A 19669-nucleotide genomic window follows, 5' to 3' on the forward strand; every position below is an offset into this window, starting at 1 on the left:
GTCTAAGCTATCCTCCTTTTCCCATATTTTGTGTTATATATTTTTTGCCTAACACAAATTTCTATTTGTGTAGAAAACTTGAAATTTGAAAAAAAAAATTCTTCTGCAGGTTATAATAATCTCATAACTATTGTGGATTATGGATGAGGATTATGAAAAGGAACAGGAGGAGAAGATGCTGATGGAAGAAGAGGAAGCGGGGGAGGATGAAAATGGTGCCACCCACAAAAGAAGTTTTGATGCCGATCATTGGAAGTGACGCTAATACAAATATGAAAAGAACTCTAAGTTCAAATTAATTTGTTTTCTGTGTATAAAACCTTACACAGTGTCCTCAAGGAGCTCCTTAGAGGGACATTTGCTGAAGTCTATCATTGCGTGGAAGAGATAGATCTGAGAGAGCATATTCACAACAATGAAGTCTCCTGACTGATGTTTCTTGTGAAGAAAAGGCAGAGGGTCACTGATGCTGCATTTAGCACTGTGAATCTTGCACACCATTTGAGGTAAAGGTACAATAACCAATACTGCAAATATCACCATCTTCAAGAGAAGCATTTTTTCTGTAAGCCAATTACACTGACCCAACATTCTCTTTCATTAGCTAAAATTCTATTTGAGCTAATGGCTCAGCCACTCCCCAGGACATAGAGGTGAAGTTGAAATAATTATATAGGGATTGATAATTGCACTAGAATGGTCAACAATTTCAGAATCAAAGTCTTGGGAAACATTGAACAAGAAAACATGTTTCTGTCATCTCGGTAGAGATCACTTTTAGTATTCTACAGTGTGGTGGCAAGAGATACAGATGCTTGTAATTATTCAGAGCAACAAAGGAATCTTAACCCCAATGAGAACTTCATAAAAGTTTCTTGCATTTGTAGAAGGACAGGAAAAGACTTCATGTCTCCCAATTGTTTAAAGAAATATAGCTTAATATTCATTCACAGAAAAGTTACATCAGGGGCCATAGTGAATTTAAAGGGCTGCTTTCACTCCAAATTCATTCTGGAAGCCCGTCAGCCCTTTCTGAGAATAATTCTCTGTTAATGCCTGGGATCACATGGATAGTATGACAAAAGATCTAGAAAGGTGTTGAAGAGAGATAAAAGCAATCCCCTTCCCCATCACAGACTCTATTTTTGGATAAAAGTCTAATCAAATCTGTTTTTCATATTTTCAGATTAATTTGGGTTTCAGATTATTGCTGAATAAAAACAGAACTATGGCAGGACACAAGGACAGCAGCCCATAACAACATTGCTGGTGGAATGAGCTGGTAAATGATTTCTGCATCTTCTCTTGCAATTTCTTGGGAGCCTTCTTCCCATGGATAATGCCTCCTCCTCCTCCTCCTCTTCTTCTTCATTGTCCTGGTAGTATTTTTGATTTCTTTTCTATGTCTTAACCCCATCTTGAAGCTTCTTCTGTTAACCCACCTTCCCAAAAGAAAGGAATCAAAAGGGGGCAGTGAAATGATTGGGGGAAAAGCTCTCCACAATATTTATCTTTTGAATCATGAGAACACCATGATTTAGTTGAACATCTCAAAGACAAGTTGACACAATTCAAGTGAAGTTTAGATAGATGGTCCTATAGGCATCCATTAACACAGAGACTCCTCCATTCTGGACAAGTTGTATTTTCCAGGTAGTCTTTAAATGCAGTCCTATATAAGGAGCATTGCAGTAGCTTATCTAGTGATAATGAGGATTTATGTGTAAGTTAAAGTGGCCAGGTCCTCTTACACCAGGTAAAGCTGCAGTCCAGCATTAGCTGAAGCTTGGCCTTTTTATTCATGGTTTCTACCTGCTGTTTAGCACCAGGTGCCTTGAGTCCAAAAAGAACCCTGAGTTGCCAACCTGCTTTTTCACAGTTAGTGGCTGTCCATCAAGAGACAACACTGCTATTGATGGCAAATCTCAATATAGAAATGCAACACTGTCTTGCTGGAGTTCAATTTTAGCCTGTTCTCCCATCCAGATTCTTATAGCATCCTCAAACTGGGATGGAACATTGACAGCTATTCCCCTAGAGCTTAGGTGATGATGTTTAACTGGGAACCATCAGTGTACTGATGACTCCAAACTATTGGATGATCTCCCCCAGAAGTTGCATATAGGTGTTTAAGAGCAGGGGATAGAGGACCAACCACTGTGGCACCCTGTAAGTCGGGGTTAACAAATTCAGTTCTATTCTCCCACCACAACAGTGCAACCATCCACTGAGGAAGAAGAGGAACCACTTTAAAACAGTACATCCTGTCCCTAGCCTCTGCAGTGGATCAGGAAGATAACATAGTCAGAAGCCACCAAGAGGTCTACAAGGACCAAGAATGGTGCACTACTTCTATAGTCCTAGGTATTATGCACATGGCCAGTTTTCTATGATAGTTCCCAATTTGGTTTGGTGGGAGCAGGACTGTTGAAGAGGTAAGCAAGTAATGTGGCTATAGGGAACATTACCCCACCCTCATGTCAGAGGACTCCCACAATTGCCCACTACCCCTGACTTCATTTTGTTTATTCTTCTGAATATTCTAGCCAGGCTTGAACCTATTTTTGTTGGATTCTACTCTCATAAGTAACAAAATGAAAAGTTAGCATTGTATTCAGAACTGCTAACATAATCATGTAGTTTAATGTGTTGGTCAAATTCATTGGCCAGTTACTGAGAACTCATCCCACTAGTCAACCCTCTTCCAGCTAGATGCAGATGAGGGATTAAAATCTCAAAACACCAGGAATGGTGGAAAATCATCAAGTCTTTTATAAGGTGAAAGATTAGAGAGTTCTTTGAAGACATCTGCCTTCCAGCAGGTATCTGCTTTACTTTCGGACTTTATTCATACTGTTATGCGGGTGAAACAGGGATGAATTTCAGCACCATTGCTTTTTAACTTATGTATCAACTCTCTCATTAAATCTCTTCAACAGGTTGAGATGTTACTGGATCCAAGAAATGGCTAATGCCCCTTGGAGTCAGGTGAGATGCCACCCTGCTGTATTGGTGCCAACTTGATTCACCTCCCTGATGCATTTCTTCAGTTGATTTCCTACATAGTGAAATAATGTCTGGAAATGGGAAAATTCTTACCATATCAAAACTAGATTCAAAATATAAGATCTCTGGATGATAATGAATCTCCAGAAGCACCCTGAGCATGGCTGATAGCAAAGGGTAATGGTTAGCAGGTTCAGTAGAATAACATAGTGACATGTTTCCACCCGTGACTTGAAAGGAAGTTTTTTCTAATTATTTCTTATTTTGGTATTGTACAGGAATCCAGTTTCTCAAAGAAAGAATAGAACCTCATCTGGAAATCCATTTTCTTTAGTAATTGTCAAAGTTCAAGTCCTTCTCCATAGTCTAGCTTCTTACATTCTGCTGAGAATCCACCCATTTTATTATTTTAGCTTTGTAACCTACCCTAATGCCATTTTTTAAAATTTGAACTGCAGAGGTTTAGGGGCAAAATTGAAAAGATGATTTGGAATTTGAATTTCTGGATATGCGTTTACCAATCCAATCTCAATTGTCTTTGACAATTTCACAGTTGGAAAACATCAGTTGCTGAAATCTCACTACTTTAGCAAACAATGATTAATGAAAGAGTAGTGTAGATTTCAATCAGTGATTTAAAAGAAAAATGGTCAGCACAAATGAAATAGAACATATGTAAATGGGAATACTTTATTTTACCTATAACTGACAATTAAAGCTTTGAAAGGGCGTAATTCTAGGTACGTGATACTGGATTAGAACATTAAATGATTCTGTTTTCCTATAGATAATCTGAAATAAAGAGACATATAATTTTATGTGTTTTTGTGGTTTTGTCTTCTTAGCTGTTCTTTGTTGTTTAGAGCAGGCCTCAACACAATGATGTAGCATTTAGGGAAAAAAATACAAATCAGTAACCCAACACTGGAAGCTATAATGGAGAAGATCTCCACAGCAACCATATACTTCCCCTTTGTGCTCAGGTACGTTGGAACAAAGGATACCCAAACACTGCAGAACACCAACATGCTGAATGTGATAAATTTGGCTTCATTGAAAACATCAGGCAATTTTCTCGCTAGAAAAGCCACCGTGAAGCTAACAAAGGCAAGGAAGCCCATATAGCCCAAGACAGAGTAGAACATGAAGGCAGACCCTTCCTTACATTCCAGAAAGATTTCTCCTTCCACTGAATTTGTGTCAGCATCTGGGAATGGGGGAGAGGTTGTCAACCACATCGCACAAATAATTCCTTGAATTAAGGAGCAGCCCAACACAATGAAAATAGCAAATCTTTTTCCCACCCATTTGGTCACCCAAGACCCAGGCTTAGTGGCCATGAAAGCCAGAACCACAATGATGGTTTTGGCCAACACACAAGAAATGGCCATGCAGAAGATGATACCAAAGGCAGTTTGACGAAGGAGACAGGTCACCTTGCCTGGTTTTCCAAGGAATAACAAAGAACAAAGAAAAGACAACAGGAGAGCAACAAGGAGAGCGTAGGTGAGATTCCGGTTGTTGGCTTTGACTATGGGAGTGTCCTGATGCTTAATAAAGATCCCAAGGATTCCAACGGTGATCAAAGAGAAGAAAAGAGCAGAACTGGCCAAAACGATCCCCAAAGTTTCTTCGTACATCAAAAATGTCGCAATCTTTGGAAGACACAAATTGTGGTTCATGTTTGCGTACTGATCTTCTGGACACGGAAAACAATCATCCATGTCTAGAACATAAATTAGCAACTTACCAATGGTATTGAAACAATCCAAACTGAACATTACACATTAAGAAGAAAGACCTGTTTAACATGTGAAAATTTAATACACCAGTAGATTTCCAACAAAATTATATTTCAAAACCCTTTGTTCCAAGACACACTACTTGGTATCACTGTTGAAATCCATTCAATAAACTGAATGCTGTTCAATTTCCAATGGTTTATCACATCCGTTTGTCAAGTGGAACTATTAATCTAGAGCATTATTCTAAAATTTCCATTGCTGTTGTGACTCACAGTTTGATTTAGGTATATTTTCTAGGATAACATATGCAAGAACTCACCTTCTTGGTTGGAAATCTTCCCATGTGGACATCTCAGACAATCATAGCAACAAAATGGCTTCCCTTCAATCTTGCTCCTACTATAACCTGAATGGCACTTGCTATTGCACAAAGATAGAGGTTGGACCTGTTCATGAAGGAAAAGAGAGAATGCTTTGCCTCTGACAAATTTGTACTTAGCTTTTACACAGTGCTAAGGAGTGTCATAATGCTTTCCTTCTCAGCCTTCATGTGTGGTTAGCTTTTGTTTTAATTTAATCACAAGAGAGAAGGATGATTTTAGTTAGACAAAGTGCTCAAGCATATAATGTTTCAGCACTCCATAGCATTAAATAAGGATTAGAAGGTAGGTAGGTAGGTATGTTTGAAAGCTAGCTAGACCATTATTACCTTTGGTTTTTCTACAAAATCCAAAATGTTTGCAATATCCTTGGCACATCCTTCCTTTTGCACATCTGTGTGTCTCTTACAGAATGGAAAAACATACTCCTTTATGTCTATATGCCAAGAAACCTCAGCTCTCCTTCTTAAATACCCCCATATCTCCATTCACACATCTAACTTAGTAGTCACCCAAGGGTTCACCAGGTGGAGTGATTTTGTAAAGGTCCCCAGATTTGTCTGGAGAGCATTTAGGAATCTTGTAGTATTTGAAATATTCTGCACCTTGACGACTGATATACTATTTAAACAATGGCAGAAAGATATTTCCAAAGTTTTGTGCAAGGTACAAAATCCAAAAAGTAAGTACAAACTGTTACAAGATGCTAAAGAAAGAGGAGGTTTAGGTTTACCAGATTTGAAATTGTACTTTGCAGCTTGTTTCTTAGCATGGATGAAAGAATGCATGACTTTGGGAAACAGGAGATTATTGGTATTAGAAGGGCATGATTTAAATTTTGGATGGAATGGCTATTTATGGTATGATAAAGTTATAGTTAGTGTAGATTTTAAGAATCATTTTATTAGATTTGGAATATTGAAGTTATGGACTAGACACAAAACTATATTGCCTCCAAAAATTCCTTTATGATTGTCACCACAAGATGCATCTTATGGAAAAGAAATGATAACTAAACATAAATGGTTAACTTACTGTTTTTTTCACAGGGGATTTAAAGTTAAATTTAGGAGAAGATTTGGAAGATGAAGGTTACACATGTAAATGGTTTCCACATGTTCAGTTACTATAAAGATTTAAAGGAGATAAAAAGACTTTTGATTTTGAATATGGTAAAACTGAATTTGAAGTTGAACTCTGTACAAATGATGAACATGTTATTGCTAAGATGTATAAACATTTATTGAAATTAGAAACAGATGAACATGTTAAAGATTGTATGATAAAATGGACTAAAAGCTTTGGGTATAATATAGAAATAGAACAATGGGAGAATGTGTGGATGAAAGGATTGAAATTTACATTGTGTTATAATCTCAAAGAGAATTTATATAAAATGATGTATTGTTGGTATTTGCCACCAGATAAATTGACTAAAATGTACAAAGGGTCTTCAAATGTATGTTGGAAGTATAAACAACAGCAGGGGAATTTGTATCATCTTTGGTGGATTTGAGAAAAGCTAAGAAATTTTGGAATCAAATACATATTTTAATTTAGAAGATCTTAAAGATTAATATACAATTGAAACCAGAGATTTTTCTTCTGGGACTAATAGATAAGCAGAAAAAAACTCATGGGTTTGTTTTTTTTTTACTTGGTAACAGCAGCAACAATTTATATGCCCCAAAGTGGAAACATTCAACCTTAACTATAATGGAACAATGGATGGTGAAGTTGATGGAGTTGGCTGAGATGGTGAAATTGACAGCTTTGATTAGAGAAAAGACATTAATTAATTTTAATGTTACCTGGAAACCTCTTGGATTTTGTGGGTGAAGCAAAAAAAAAAAATGAATTCAAGATATCTGGATCTGATCTATAGAAATAACAATGGATAATAGAATTAACAAAAGCTATGTTGCAAGTTTAGAGAACGAGTTTAATGTAAATGTATATTTATATCTGTAGCAAAAAAGTCAGAAGTCATTCTTTTTCTGTATTTTCTTTTTCTTTTTCTGCACTTTTGACTTTGTTTTATTTTCTTCACGTTCAATTTAAAAAATTCTGTACCTGCATGTAATTGCTGTATGCAATATTGGATCTAAGAGAACTCCAAGAATGGCAGAAAGACGTTTGGCTAGAAGCCCAAATGGAACTGGCCCATACCTGGTTAAACCTCTCTGGCCATACAATATCATCCTCTTCAATGGTGAACAATGCTTCTTCGGAATCCATGGGGTCCACCCCTCCAACTCTGACTCTCAGAAAAGATAGATTTGGGAATGTGATCCAATTCATAATATCCAATCCAGTCTCCAATTCTCCATTTTGGCTGAAAGAAATTTTTTGTCCAGCGCTATTATTGAATAAGATCCCTCTCATAAATTGGTTGAGCTACATTGGAAAAGAAGCCAAGATAATAGATATGTATATCAGCTAGCTCACGGTGATAAGCTTCATTCCCCCTTTCAAAGATATCAGTAATATTTCTTTTTCAAAGCTTAAGGGAGGATAGTAGGCCATGCCATAACAGCATTAGTAAAGAATTCATCTTGTAAACCATCATTATACTGATGCATTCTGTAGAGCACAAAGAGACAATAAAGCAAATAAAATGCATAACTGACCCAAATACCAGGAAGAATAAAAGAGAAAATGAAAGAGAAATCATTTTTCTACATTTGGAAAGTATTGCAATTAATGATTGGATGACATATTGATATAAGTTTTGGGGTTGATCAATATGTCAAGTTCCCTTTCAAAGTCTGAATTTTTTCTGTTAGAGAAGGTTGGCTATCAGAATGGCTCCCCTGAGTGGAAAACCCTGCAGACCTGGGAGATGATAATCCTCAGTTTATTTCAAGGATGGAAAGGGCAGAAAGATAATCCACCGAAATAATTTGTCTTTTTTACTCCATGTATTAAAAGGAGGATTCTGATGTCTAGAACAGGAACTAGACCTACAGTTAAACTTGAGACAACAACTAAATTCTGTGCTGTAGAAACAACACATTATATGGAGTCCTTCAATAACTTATAGCAACAGAACTTTGGTAAAATGCGAATGACAAGCCCCGCTTTTATCTTTAACCTTCATATATCTGTACTAAAACATCAATTATAGAAATAAAGTCAGTCGTCATGGACTTCCTTTGAAACAAATTGGATTGGAAATAAATGCTGCAACCTGAGAAAGGTCTTCAGATATTGAAGTTTAGGAGAGACATAGAAAACCTAGAGATAGTAAGGAAAAATAAAGAACTCCATTAACATAAAATGAAGGGCATAACAAATTGTATATCCTTGTCCTAATGAATATGCAGATATAATAATTTATAAAGACATTATTTTGAGTACAGGTAGAAAGAAGATGAAGTTTAGCAAACCTACATGCTTAGATACGCTCCCCTTGGATAATGAATTTAATTTAGGTTTTGGATCAGGGTTACAGATATGGTGAGCAGCCTGAAATAGGTTTGCTCAAGGGTTTACCTTCCATAGGTTTTGATCCAGAGGATTCACTTTGGTTTCAGGACCTCTAGTTCTGTATTCTACCACCAATGAATGGAAGTCATGCAAAGCATGTGCCACCACATAGATGGCATTGTAGATGCTATAGCTGTGGCCAGTCATGTCCATTTCCAACACAGAGGCTGGAAGAGCTTCCAGTTTCTCCTTCCCAGTGCAGGGAACATCATTTCCCGCTTCTATTCCAGAGATGGAGAAGGAACATTCAAAGGCATTTTCCCAGAAGACCTTAAGAAAACTGTCCTCTTTTTCCAAGATAGGGTTCCTCATCTGAACAAATTGCTGGAATCCTAACACCTTCTCTGAGTGAATTGCAAAAGATAGAGCACCGTGGAGGAAGACTAGGTCAGTATTGCTTAGATGCGGAAGTGAGGTGAAGTCCATCTCAGCTGTCATAACCCAGACTTTACCTTTTCTCCATAACGATAAATCTTCAGATTTCAAATTGCTAGAAAGAAGTCTCAGAGCTATAATTCCATAAATTTCACCATGAATTAGTACTACATTAACAGCACTTCTCATAACTACCATGTACATTTCAAGTCCCATTTCTACCAACTCAGCAATACTATTTGAATACTCAATGATTGGAAATGTTTCAATGAAGGCTGAGCAGATCCCTCTCTGGGCAAACAGGGGAACCAGATTTTGTACAAACTTCTCACCGTTCTCATTATTCACAGACAAGATGCCAATCCAGGTCCACTGGAAATGCAAAAGTAATTGAAAAATGCCTTTATATTGATGGTCCATATTTGGGAACATTTGTTGATATAAATCAATCTCTTTTTTTGTATAACTTTCTGTAAGGAAACCATATATGAACTTTAAAAAAAAGAAAAATACAAATTAGCAACAAAAGAGTGATTTTTCTAAATGTATTTAGTGACTCTTTTTACGCTACAACATAGATATTAAGGCTCAACAAATATTTCATATTTTGAGTTCACCTACACTTACACTTACAATAATTTGTCCTACAGTACATGAGTAATTATTGATGCAAAATTTCTATTAAGATTCATCTCATTTCTACATCTCTGTTGCCCCAATTGCTGTCATTTTCTATAATTTATTTTTCCCCAATTCCTCTCTTATTCCATACCTTTCCTTCAATATCATTAAGAAGAACTGGGAATTATAAACTGGAAGATTGCCCCTTAAAATACTTTTTCTGTTTTTATGGTTTTGAGAACACTCTATATTTTTATAGATTATTTCTCTTAAATAATGCATTAATGGAGAATTTATCTTTGGGAAGGCAAACCACCCTTGTTAATCTTTTGGGTCTTTCAAACAGTAAAAGCTCAGAAGAATTACAGCCACAAGCCTGGGGATATTAGGATGCCAAAGCAGCATTCCCTTGTAGTCCACAGAAGTCATCTGTTTTGTTAAGAATAATTTCCTTATTTCCAGAATAACCCCTTCCTTCCTATGCCATAAATGCTCCCATAAAAACAAGGTAAGAGTGCATGGATGATTATCTACTTGGTCTGGGCCCCATTAAAGCTCATACCTGTGGCATCTTGTACATGGACAGGATGGTGTCCATGTGTAGACACACATCAGAGGTAGGTCCTCCTATAACTGCTATTGGCCTGTGCTGCATATCACACTTGTAGTTAGGGATGAACTGGCCCTTTGTAGAGAAAAGTTCCAATGAGGCACGATATGTCCAACTTGGCATGAAGTAGGTATTATAGATCTGAAAACCAAGGGTGTGATTGGGTAAAAGTTGGAGATTTCTATTGATCTCTTTGATGGCAAATTCTAAGGCCAAGATGTGCTGGTAGATTGGAGTCATGACCCTGGAATGGGAATTACATAGTCTATCTCCATGAATTCAGTTGAAAAGAAGGCATATTATATACTTCTTTACAAGTCACTGTGACAAAATAGAGTTGCAACTGTTTTGATTTTAATGAGCAGTGTCATAAGTGAGGTTAGTCTTTGAAAAATACTAGTTATGAAAATGATGAACAGTCTTCCAGTATTCATCCCTCTGGGTCAGCGCTTCTCAACCTTTTGACCCAGGAGGAACCCTTGAAATATTTTTCAGGCCTCAGGGAACCCCTGCACATACATGCTCAAATATAGGCCACAAGTTACAAAATTATATTTGTTTTATGTGTGGGCCTGTCTATATGCATTAACAGTGTTCTTAAACTAAAAAATAAAGAATAAACATACCTCTTTAATGTGAGGTGGCCCAAATTTGAAATAATTTTTATAAATAAATTGTGATCTCCCAGAGAACCCCTAGTGAACCCTCAGGAAACCATGCATTTCCATGGAACGCTGGTTGAGAAACCCTGCTCTGGGTAATAATTTCAGAAACTGAAGTCACTTATATGATTTTCAATATGGTACTGATGCAGTTTGAAGGATAAAAGACACTCAATTTTCTTTAAAACCTCCAAAACACATAGAACTTATAGCTCGTAAGAGTAGACATATTGAAGAATTTTGACCAAAAAATGGAGTATACCTTCTTCCATGATGTCAGAGAGGGCATTCAATTTAGACTGATAATTAAAAAAGAAAATCATTAAGATTCTATTTAATAAATTAGTTATTATGCTGATGTCATATACTGTACCAAGGACTGAACTTGTAAAAACTAGCAATTTTTTAATGCTGGAATAAAGGTGAGGTGCTTCAGCAAAGAATCGTTACCTTGTCGTGGTGCTGGAGCTTGAGCACCTCAATGATGCCATGAGCTAAACCGTGAAGGGCCACCCAAGACGGGAAGGTCATGACAGAGAGGTCAGACAAAATGCGATCCCTGGGGAAGGTAATGGCAACCCACCCCAGTATTCCTACCATGAAAACTAAATGGATCAGTACAACCAGAAATATGTCGGTATACCATTGGAAGATGAGACCCCCAGGTCGGAAGATGGTCAAAATGCTACTGGGGAGGAACAGAGGATGAGTTCAACTAGCCCCAGATGTGATGACGCAGCTAGCTCAAAGCCGAAAGGACGGCTAGCAGCCGACGGTGCTGGTGGTGAACGGCAAATCCGATATTCTAAGGATCAACACACCATTGGAACCTGGAATGTAAGATCTATGAGCCAGGGCAAATTGGATGTGGTTATTGGTGAGATGTCAAGATTAAAGATAGACATTTTGGGCGTCAGTGAACTGAAATGGACTGGAATGGGCCACTTCACATCAGATGACCACCAGATCTACTACTGTGGACAAGAGGACCACAGAAGAAATGGAGTAGCCTTCATAATTAATAGTCAAGTGGCTAAAGCAGTGCTTGGATACAATCCAAAAAACGACAGAATGATCTCAATTCGAATTCAGGGCAAGCCATCTAACATCACAGTGATCCAAATATACGCCCCAACCACAAATGCTGAAGAAGCTGAAGTAGAGCAGTTCTATGAGGATCTGCAGCACCTACTGGACAACACACCTAAAAGAGATGTTATTTTCATCACAGGAGACTGGAATGCTAAGGTGGGCAGTCAAATGACACCTCGAATTACAGGTAAGTATGGCCTGGGAGAACAACACGAAACAGGACATAGGCTGATAGAATTTTGCCAAGACAATTCACTCTGCATAACAAACACTCTCTTCCAACAACCTAAGAGACGGCTTTATACATGGACTTCACCAGATGGACAACACCGAAATCAGATTGACTACATCCTTTGCAGCCAAAGGTGGCAGACATCTGTACAGTCGGTAAAAACAAGACCTGGAGCTGACTGTAGTTCCGATCACGAACTTCTTCTTGCACAATTTAGGATCAAACTCAAGAGATTAGGGAAGACCCACAGATCAGCTAGATATGAGCTCACTAATATTCCTAAGGAATATGCAGTGGAGGTGAAGAATAGATTTAAGGGACTGGACTTAGTTGATAGGGTCCTGGAAGAACTCTGGACAGAAGTTCGCAGCATTGTTCAGGAGGCGGCAACAAAATACATCCCAAAGAAAGAGAAAACCAAGAAGGCAAAATGGCTGCCTGCTGAGACACTAGAAGTAGCCCAAGAAAGAAGGAAAGCAAAAGGCAATGGTGATAGGGGGAGATATGCCCAATTAAATGCAAAATTCCAGAGGTTAGCCAGAAGAGATAAGGAATTATTTTTAAACAAGCAATGTGCGGAAGTGGAAGAAGACAATAGAATAGGACGGACAAGAGACCTCTTCCAGAAAATTAGAAACATCGGAGGTAAATTCCAGGCCAAAATGGGTATGATCAAAAACAAAGATGGCAAGGACCTAACAGAAGACGAAGAGATCAAGAAAAGGTGGCAAGAATATACGGAAGACCTGTATAGGAAGGATAACAATATCGGGGATAGCTTTGATGGTGCGGTCAGTGAGCTAGAGCCAGACATCCTGAAGAGTGAGGTTAAATGGGCCTTAAGAAGCATTGCTAATAACAAGGCAGCAGGAGACGACAGCATCCCAGCTGAACTGTTCAAAATCGTGCAAGATGATGCTGTCAAGGTAATGCATGCTATATGCCAGCAAATTTGGAAAACACAAGAATGGCCATCAGATTGGAAAAAATCAACTTATATCCCCATACCAAAAAAGGGGAACACTAAAGAATGTTCAAACTATCAAACAGTGGCACTCATTTCACATGCCAGTAAGGTAATGCTCAAGATCCTGCAAGGTAGACTTCAGCAGTTCATGGAGCGAGAATTACCAGATGTACAAGCTGGGTTTAGAAAAGGCAGAGGAACTAGAGACCAAATTGCCAATATCCGCTGGATAATGGAAAAAGCCAGGGAGTTTCAGAAAAACATCTATTTCTGTTTTATTGACTATTCTAAAGCCTTTGACTGTGTGGACCATAACAAATTGTGGCAAGTTCTGAGTGGTATGGGGATACCAAGCCATCTTGTATGCCTCCTGAAGAATCTGTATAAAGACCAGGTAGCGACAGTAAGAACAGACCATGGAACAACGGACTGGTTTAAGATTGGGAAAGGAGTATGGCAGGGCTGTATACTCTCACCCTACCTATTCAACTTGCATGCAGAACACATCATGCGACATGCTGGGCTTGAGGAATCCAAGGCTGGAGTTAAAATCTCTGGAAGAAACATTAACAATCTCAGATATGCAGATGATACCACTTTGATGGCTGAAAGTGAAGAGGAGCTCAGGAGCCTTATGATGAAGGTGAAAGAAGAAAGTGCAAAAACTGGCTTGCAGCTAAACCTCAAAAAAACCAAGATTATGGTAACCAGCTTGATTGATAACTGGCAAATAGAGGGAGAAAATGTAGAAGCAGTGAAAAACTTTGTATTCCTAGGTGCAAAGATGACTGCAGATGCTGACTGCAGTCAGGAAATCAGAAGACGCTTAATCCTTGGGAGAAGAGCAATGACAAATCTCAATAAAATAGTTAAGAGCAGAGACATCACACTGACAACAAAGGCCCGCATAGTTAAAGCAATGGTGTTCCCCGTAGTAACATATGGCTGCGAGAGCTGGACCATAAGGAAGGCTGAGAGAAGGAAGATCGATGCTTTTGAACTGTGGTGTTGGAGGAAAATTCTGAGAGTGCCTTGGACTGCAAAAAGATCAAACCAGTCCATCCTCCAGGAAATAAAGCCAGACTGCTCACTTGAGGGAACGATATTAAAGGCCAAACTGAAATACTTTGGCCACATCATGAGAAGACAGGACACCCTGGAGAAGATGCTGATGCTAGGGAGAGTGGAGGGCAAAAGGAAGAGGGGCCGACCAAGGGCAAGGTGGATGGATGATATTCTAGAGGTGACGGACTCTTCCCTGGGGGAGCTGGGGGTGTTGACGACCGACAGGAAGCTCTGGCGTGGGCTGGTCCATGAAGTCACAAAGAGTCGGAAGTGACTAAATGAATAAACAACAAAGGTGAGGTGAAAATGTTTTATGACAGGCTTTGAAAAAGAAATCCTCAGTAGAGAAAAAAGGCAAACATTTCAGACTTCAGTAATGGATTATTTGGGAACTGAGCTTTTCAGTAAAGAATCTACAGAAGGACATGATACTTTCTCTTCTGTGTGTAAATTGTTTTGAGACAAGTACTCTAAGGAAGGTTCCTATAAAGAATCTCAATCTGTTTGTGCATAACAAGTGGAAACAAGAACTGTTGGAGAAGCTCTAAGGCTTCTAGGACAACATAGGATGACTCAATGTGCAGTTTGCTAAAACATTCTCTTTGCAAAATCCAACTCACACCTGAGCAAGAGCGAACACATCTTAACCCCTCCATTTCCCAGGAAAGCACTTAGAGTTACCCACTGCAAGAGACTGGATTCAGGCACTAAGCATGGAGCTCAACTCAATAGGGAACATCACCCCTTTCAACTTCAGAAGTATATCAATATTCCAACCATTCCTTGGAAAGGTATTCCCCATGAGATTCATTCTACCCTAGTAATATCTTCCCATCATACAGTTTGGCTAAGCTTTTCCTCCTCCTTTTCCCATATTTGGTATTATATATATTTTCCCTAATACAGTTTCAATTTGTGTGGAATGCTTGCTTATTTTCTCATAAGTATCAGAAAATGTGAAAAAATGAACATTCTTTTTTCTTCAGGATATAGTCATCACATAACAATTATGGATTGTGATGGAGGAATATTAAAAGGAAGAGGAGGAGAAGATGATGATGATGATGGAAAAGGAGGAAGAGGGACAGGATGTAGATGGTGCCCTCCACCAAAGAAGATTTGATGCCAATCATTGGAAGTGAGGCTAATATGAATATGAAAAGACCTCCCAGTTCAAATTAATTTGGTTTCTGTGTGTAAAATCTTACACAGTGTCCTCAAAGAGCTCCTTAGAGGGACGTCTGGTGAAGTCTATCATTGTCTGGAAGAGATAGATCTGAGAGAGGATATTCACAACGATGAGGTCTCCTGACTGATGTTTCTTGTGAAGAAAAGGCAGAGGGTCACTGATGCTGCATTTAGCACTGCGAATCTTGCACACCACTTGAGGTAAAGGCACAATAACCAATACTGCAAATATCACCATCTTCATCAGAAGCATTTTCTCCTGTAAGCCAATTTCTCTGTCCCAAGATGCTCTTTCATTAAGTATAATTCAGCTTCAGCTAATGGCTTAGCCATACCCCAGGAGTTAGAGCTGAAGTTGAAATAATTATATAGGGATTGATAATTGCAGTAGAAAAGTCAACAATTTCAAAATCAAAGTCATGGGAAACTTTGAAGAAGAAAACATGTTTTTGCCATCTCAGTAGAGATCACTTTTATTATTATATTATCAACCTGGATCAGCATTCTAATCTTAGAACTCAGAATCTTATTTGACACTCCTGGCCTGATTCCTCTCCTTTTGTCAAAGAGCCACCAATCTCATTGGCACTGTATCTATATAGAAGAACTTTGCAGTCCTGGCCTCCTGAATATTTAGGCCAATCAACCCTGGAGAAGGCCAAATCAATAGTAGAAGAAAGAATTAGGGACACTGATCAGTATCACCAGGGCTCCTGAATTCTATTGCCAAATGTTAGATAGACGCAAACCCTCAATTTTGGGGTACCTATACGTGTACTCTTCACTTACTGACTGGGCACTTAAAGGCCATTCAAAGTTACAATGGTACCCCAAAAGAGATTTTTGATGGGCCCAAAATTACAACCCTCATAAGGCCTCGGTGATCACGTGACCTGGATTTGGCCATCCCAGAAACTGTGGCCATTTTGAGTCACATGATCACACTTTGGAACCAGGAGGTCCTCCAGGCTGACGATGCTGGAATTCTGAGGCAGCAGGCCCAGTCACATGGTTACACTACTTCCTGTGATTTAGCAGCTGGCAGAGGGAACCTTCTGTGTGCCTTACTGTACAGGAAAGGTATGTAATTTTTTCCATACACTACTGTATTGACTTATGCTTGCCTTTAATTTTTTCCCAGTTTTTGTTTAACTTAAGTAGAGATTTGTATGGTGGCATGGGGACGCGGTGGCGCTGCAGGTTAAACCGCTGCACTGCTGAGCTTGCCGATCGGAAGGTTGGCGGTTCGAATCCGTGCGACGTGGTGAACTCCCATTGCTAGTCCCAGCCCCTGCTCACCTAGCAGTTCGAAAACATGCAAATGTGAGTAGATCAATAGGTACCGCTTTGGCGGGAAGGTAACGGCGTTCCGTGTCGTCATGCCGGCCACATGACCACGGATGGGTCTACGGACAACGCCGGCTCTAACGGCTTAGAAACGGAGATGAGCACCGCCCCCTAGAGTCAGACACGACTGGACTTTACGTCAAGGGAAACCTTTACCTTTACCTTTATGCATGTTTCATCCTCTGCCTATATAATTTTTAATTATATTTAACAATACTGAATGCTGGTTTACTGTTTTTAAAACAGTTGTTTTTATAAAAATCAGATTTGCATAGGGTACTGTACAGTACCAAAAGCTGCAGAATTTACTACAGCAGGAAAAAAAAATCACAATACTGTAAAGTACCTTTAAACCTGTTTAGTGCTGTATTGTAGAACAAAGATTCCAATGAAGACTAATAATCAAGTAATATAAGTTGAAAATAACCGTAGTATTAACTGAAAACAATACTACTGTAGCCACAGAAGAATTTCCATAGTCACGTTTTGGTGGAAAACATATGACTATCACACTCTGCCCCCCACAGTACTGCAAAGTAATTCCTGGTTCACTTAACAACCGTTTCGTTCACTTCACAACCAAACAAAACCATAAGCCCTGAACTTGAATCACTTAATGACCACTATGACTCACTTAATAACTGCAGTAAAAAAAAGTTTGCAAAAACAAGTCTGGACTCAACAACTGTTATGACTTACAACCAAAAATCTGGGCTCAATTATGGTCATTAAGTGAAGACTTCCTGTACAATCTAACACTGAGCAAATATAGATGGGACTTTTCCAGAGTGTACTTTGATGCCCACACTTCCACACAGCTGGTGGGAAGATTTCATGGGACTCCTTATTTACAGAGACTTTGCTCTTGTGGATCAAGGGAGATAGAAACTCTTGCCCATGTCCTCATACCGTGTCCTTTTTATGATGCCCCAAGACTTACTTTGATCTCCCCAATCATCTCCAAATTTGAGGGTCATCCTTATAGATTTTATGTTGATTACTTTTTAAGGGATGCTAACTCTACATGCACACACCAGGTGGCCAAATAACTTTAAGTAGTCATACAATTACACAAAACATTTAAGTAGATATGTTGTTTTACTGATTTCTTGTTTCTTTTTTCCCCTGATAATGAATGGTTGTACTAAACTACTTCTTTTTCTACTGTAAAGTCTGGTCAAAGACCATAATAAAGAAATTTGATTTGATTTGATTTCAATCATATACTGTAGCTTAATGTGTTGGTCAAATTCATTGGCCAGTTACTCATGTGAACATCAGAGGACTCATCCCATTAGTCAACCCTCTTCAGACAGATGCAGATATGGAACAAAAATCTCAAAACCCCAGTAATGGTGGAAAAAATATCAAATCTTTTATCAGGGAGAAAGATGTCAGAGTTCCTTGAAGACATCTGCTTTCTAGCAGGTTTCTGCTTCAGTTTCTAAGCATGCTCTGATGCATGATTGATGAAATCCTATAACCAGAGCTTCAGCTCTGGCAGGTTCTTTCCTGAACTGAAGGACCCTTCAAAACCCAGTGGTATACAAGAGGTAGGACTCTGGTCATCCACAAAGGGCTTTGAAGGATTCAGGAAAAAATATCCAAGATTGAAATTTCAAAGATTAAATCTTCCCACTGAACAAAAACTGATCTGGTTGATTTGAGGGAAATCAAAAGAATAAAGAATCAGAAACGCAAGAGAAAAATTCTTTATTCTGCACTTTTTTAGTTTTTTTTTTCTTTCTTTGTAATTTTTTGTGTAGTTTTACTTTTCTCTTGAAATGTAATAAAATTCATTTTAAAAAAAAGAATAAAGAATCCAGAAATACTGCTGACCACATTCATCCATCTCCCCAGGCCATATCTTTTGTTATTTCTTGAATTGTTAAAACATGATTGGAAAGTAGAAAGAACTTGCATGTCTTCACAAACATCTTCCCCCTCAGATGTGGCTAACTCAAAATTTTAGCAGTCCTTTGAGAGAAAGATGCTGGGAGATGTAATTGAGCAATCTATGGATTCTTCCTGGTGTTCAAAGGAGATAAGATAAGATAAGACAAGAAGGAAGTAGAAAGATGCCCAGTTTCTGCCCAGTGGCTTTTTTCAGTGTCACCCAGACTTTTAGGAAAAGAGTGGGAGAGTTCACAAGTCTGTTCTGTGAGATCCTCTGCAAATAAAATCAATCCAAGCTCTTCCATTCTAGATGCCAAATGGGCAAGGGGCATGTGCGGTGTGTCAGTTAACATGTTGCAACATGACTTGGGATTTTACCATCTCTTGGGTAAACCCATACTCAAGGTTTCTTGTTTTTGGCATCCAAGTGTATACATGTTACTGGATCCAAGAGATGGCTAAGGCCCCTTGGGGTCATTTGAGATGCCACCCTGCTGTATTGGTGCCATCTTGATTCACCTCTATCTAAAGTTGATTTCCTACATGTTGAAAGAATGTCTAGAAATGGGAAAACTCTTATCTTATCACCTTAAACATAAATTCACAACAGTATCATCTCTGGATGATACTGAAACTTTGAGTAAGGCTGATAGCAAAGGCTAATGGTTATGAGGTTCAGCAGAATAACATGGCTACATTTTTCCACTCATGACTTGAATGAAAAGTTTTTTTTAATTATTGCGTACTTTGGTATTGTACAGGAATTCATTTTCTCAAAGAAAGAATGCAACTGCTGTGCTACAGAACCTCACCCGAAAATTCATTTTTTTCAGTAATTGCTATAGTTCAATTCAAGGCCTTCTCCATAGACCAGCTTCTGCCATTCTGCTCAGAATCCACCCGTTATATTATTTCAGCTGCCTAGCCTACCCTAATAACATTTTTTTATTTGAATGGAAAAGTTTTAGGGGCAGCATTGAAAAGATGACTTGGA

General features: G+C 38.6%; 1 protein-coding gene across 1 annotated transcript; it reads right to left on the minus strand.

Moving 5' to 3' along the window:
• Window positions 1–3821: 3821 nt before the first annotated feature.
• On the minus strand, window positions 3822–7369 carry LOC134496896 (vomeronasal type-2 receptor 26-like). Its single transcript, XM_063302612.1, has 3 exons — window positions 7301–7369; window positions 5071–5197; window positions 3822–4732 (listed from the first exon to the last, which is right to left on the minus strand). Exons 1-3 carry the CDS (start codon window positions 7367–7369, stop codon window positions 3822–3824), a joined length of 1107 nt encoding a protein of 368 aa, XP_063158682.1.
• Window positions 7370–19669: the final 12300 nt, after the last annotated feature.

This window comes from Candoia aspera, chromosome 4 (assembly GCF_035149785.1).
Source record: "Candoia aspera isolate rCanAsp1 chromosome 4, rCanAsp1.hap2, whole genome shotgun sequence".
Lineage (NCBI taxonomy): Eukaryota > Metazoa > Chordata > Lepidosauria > Squamata > Boidae > Candoia > Candoia aspera.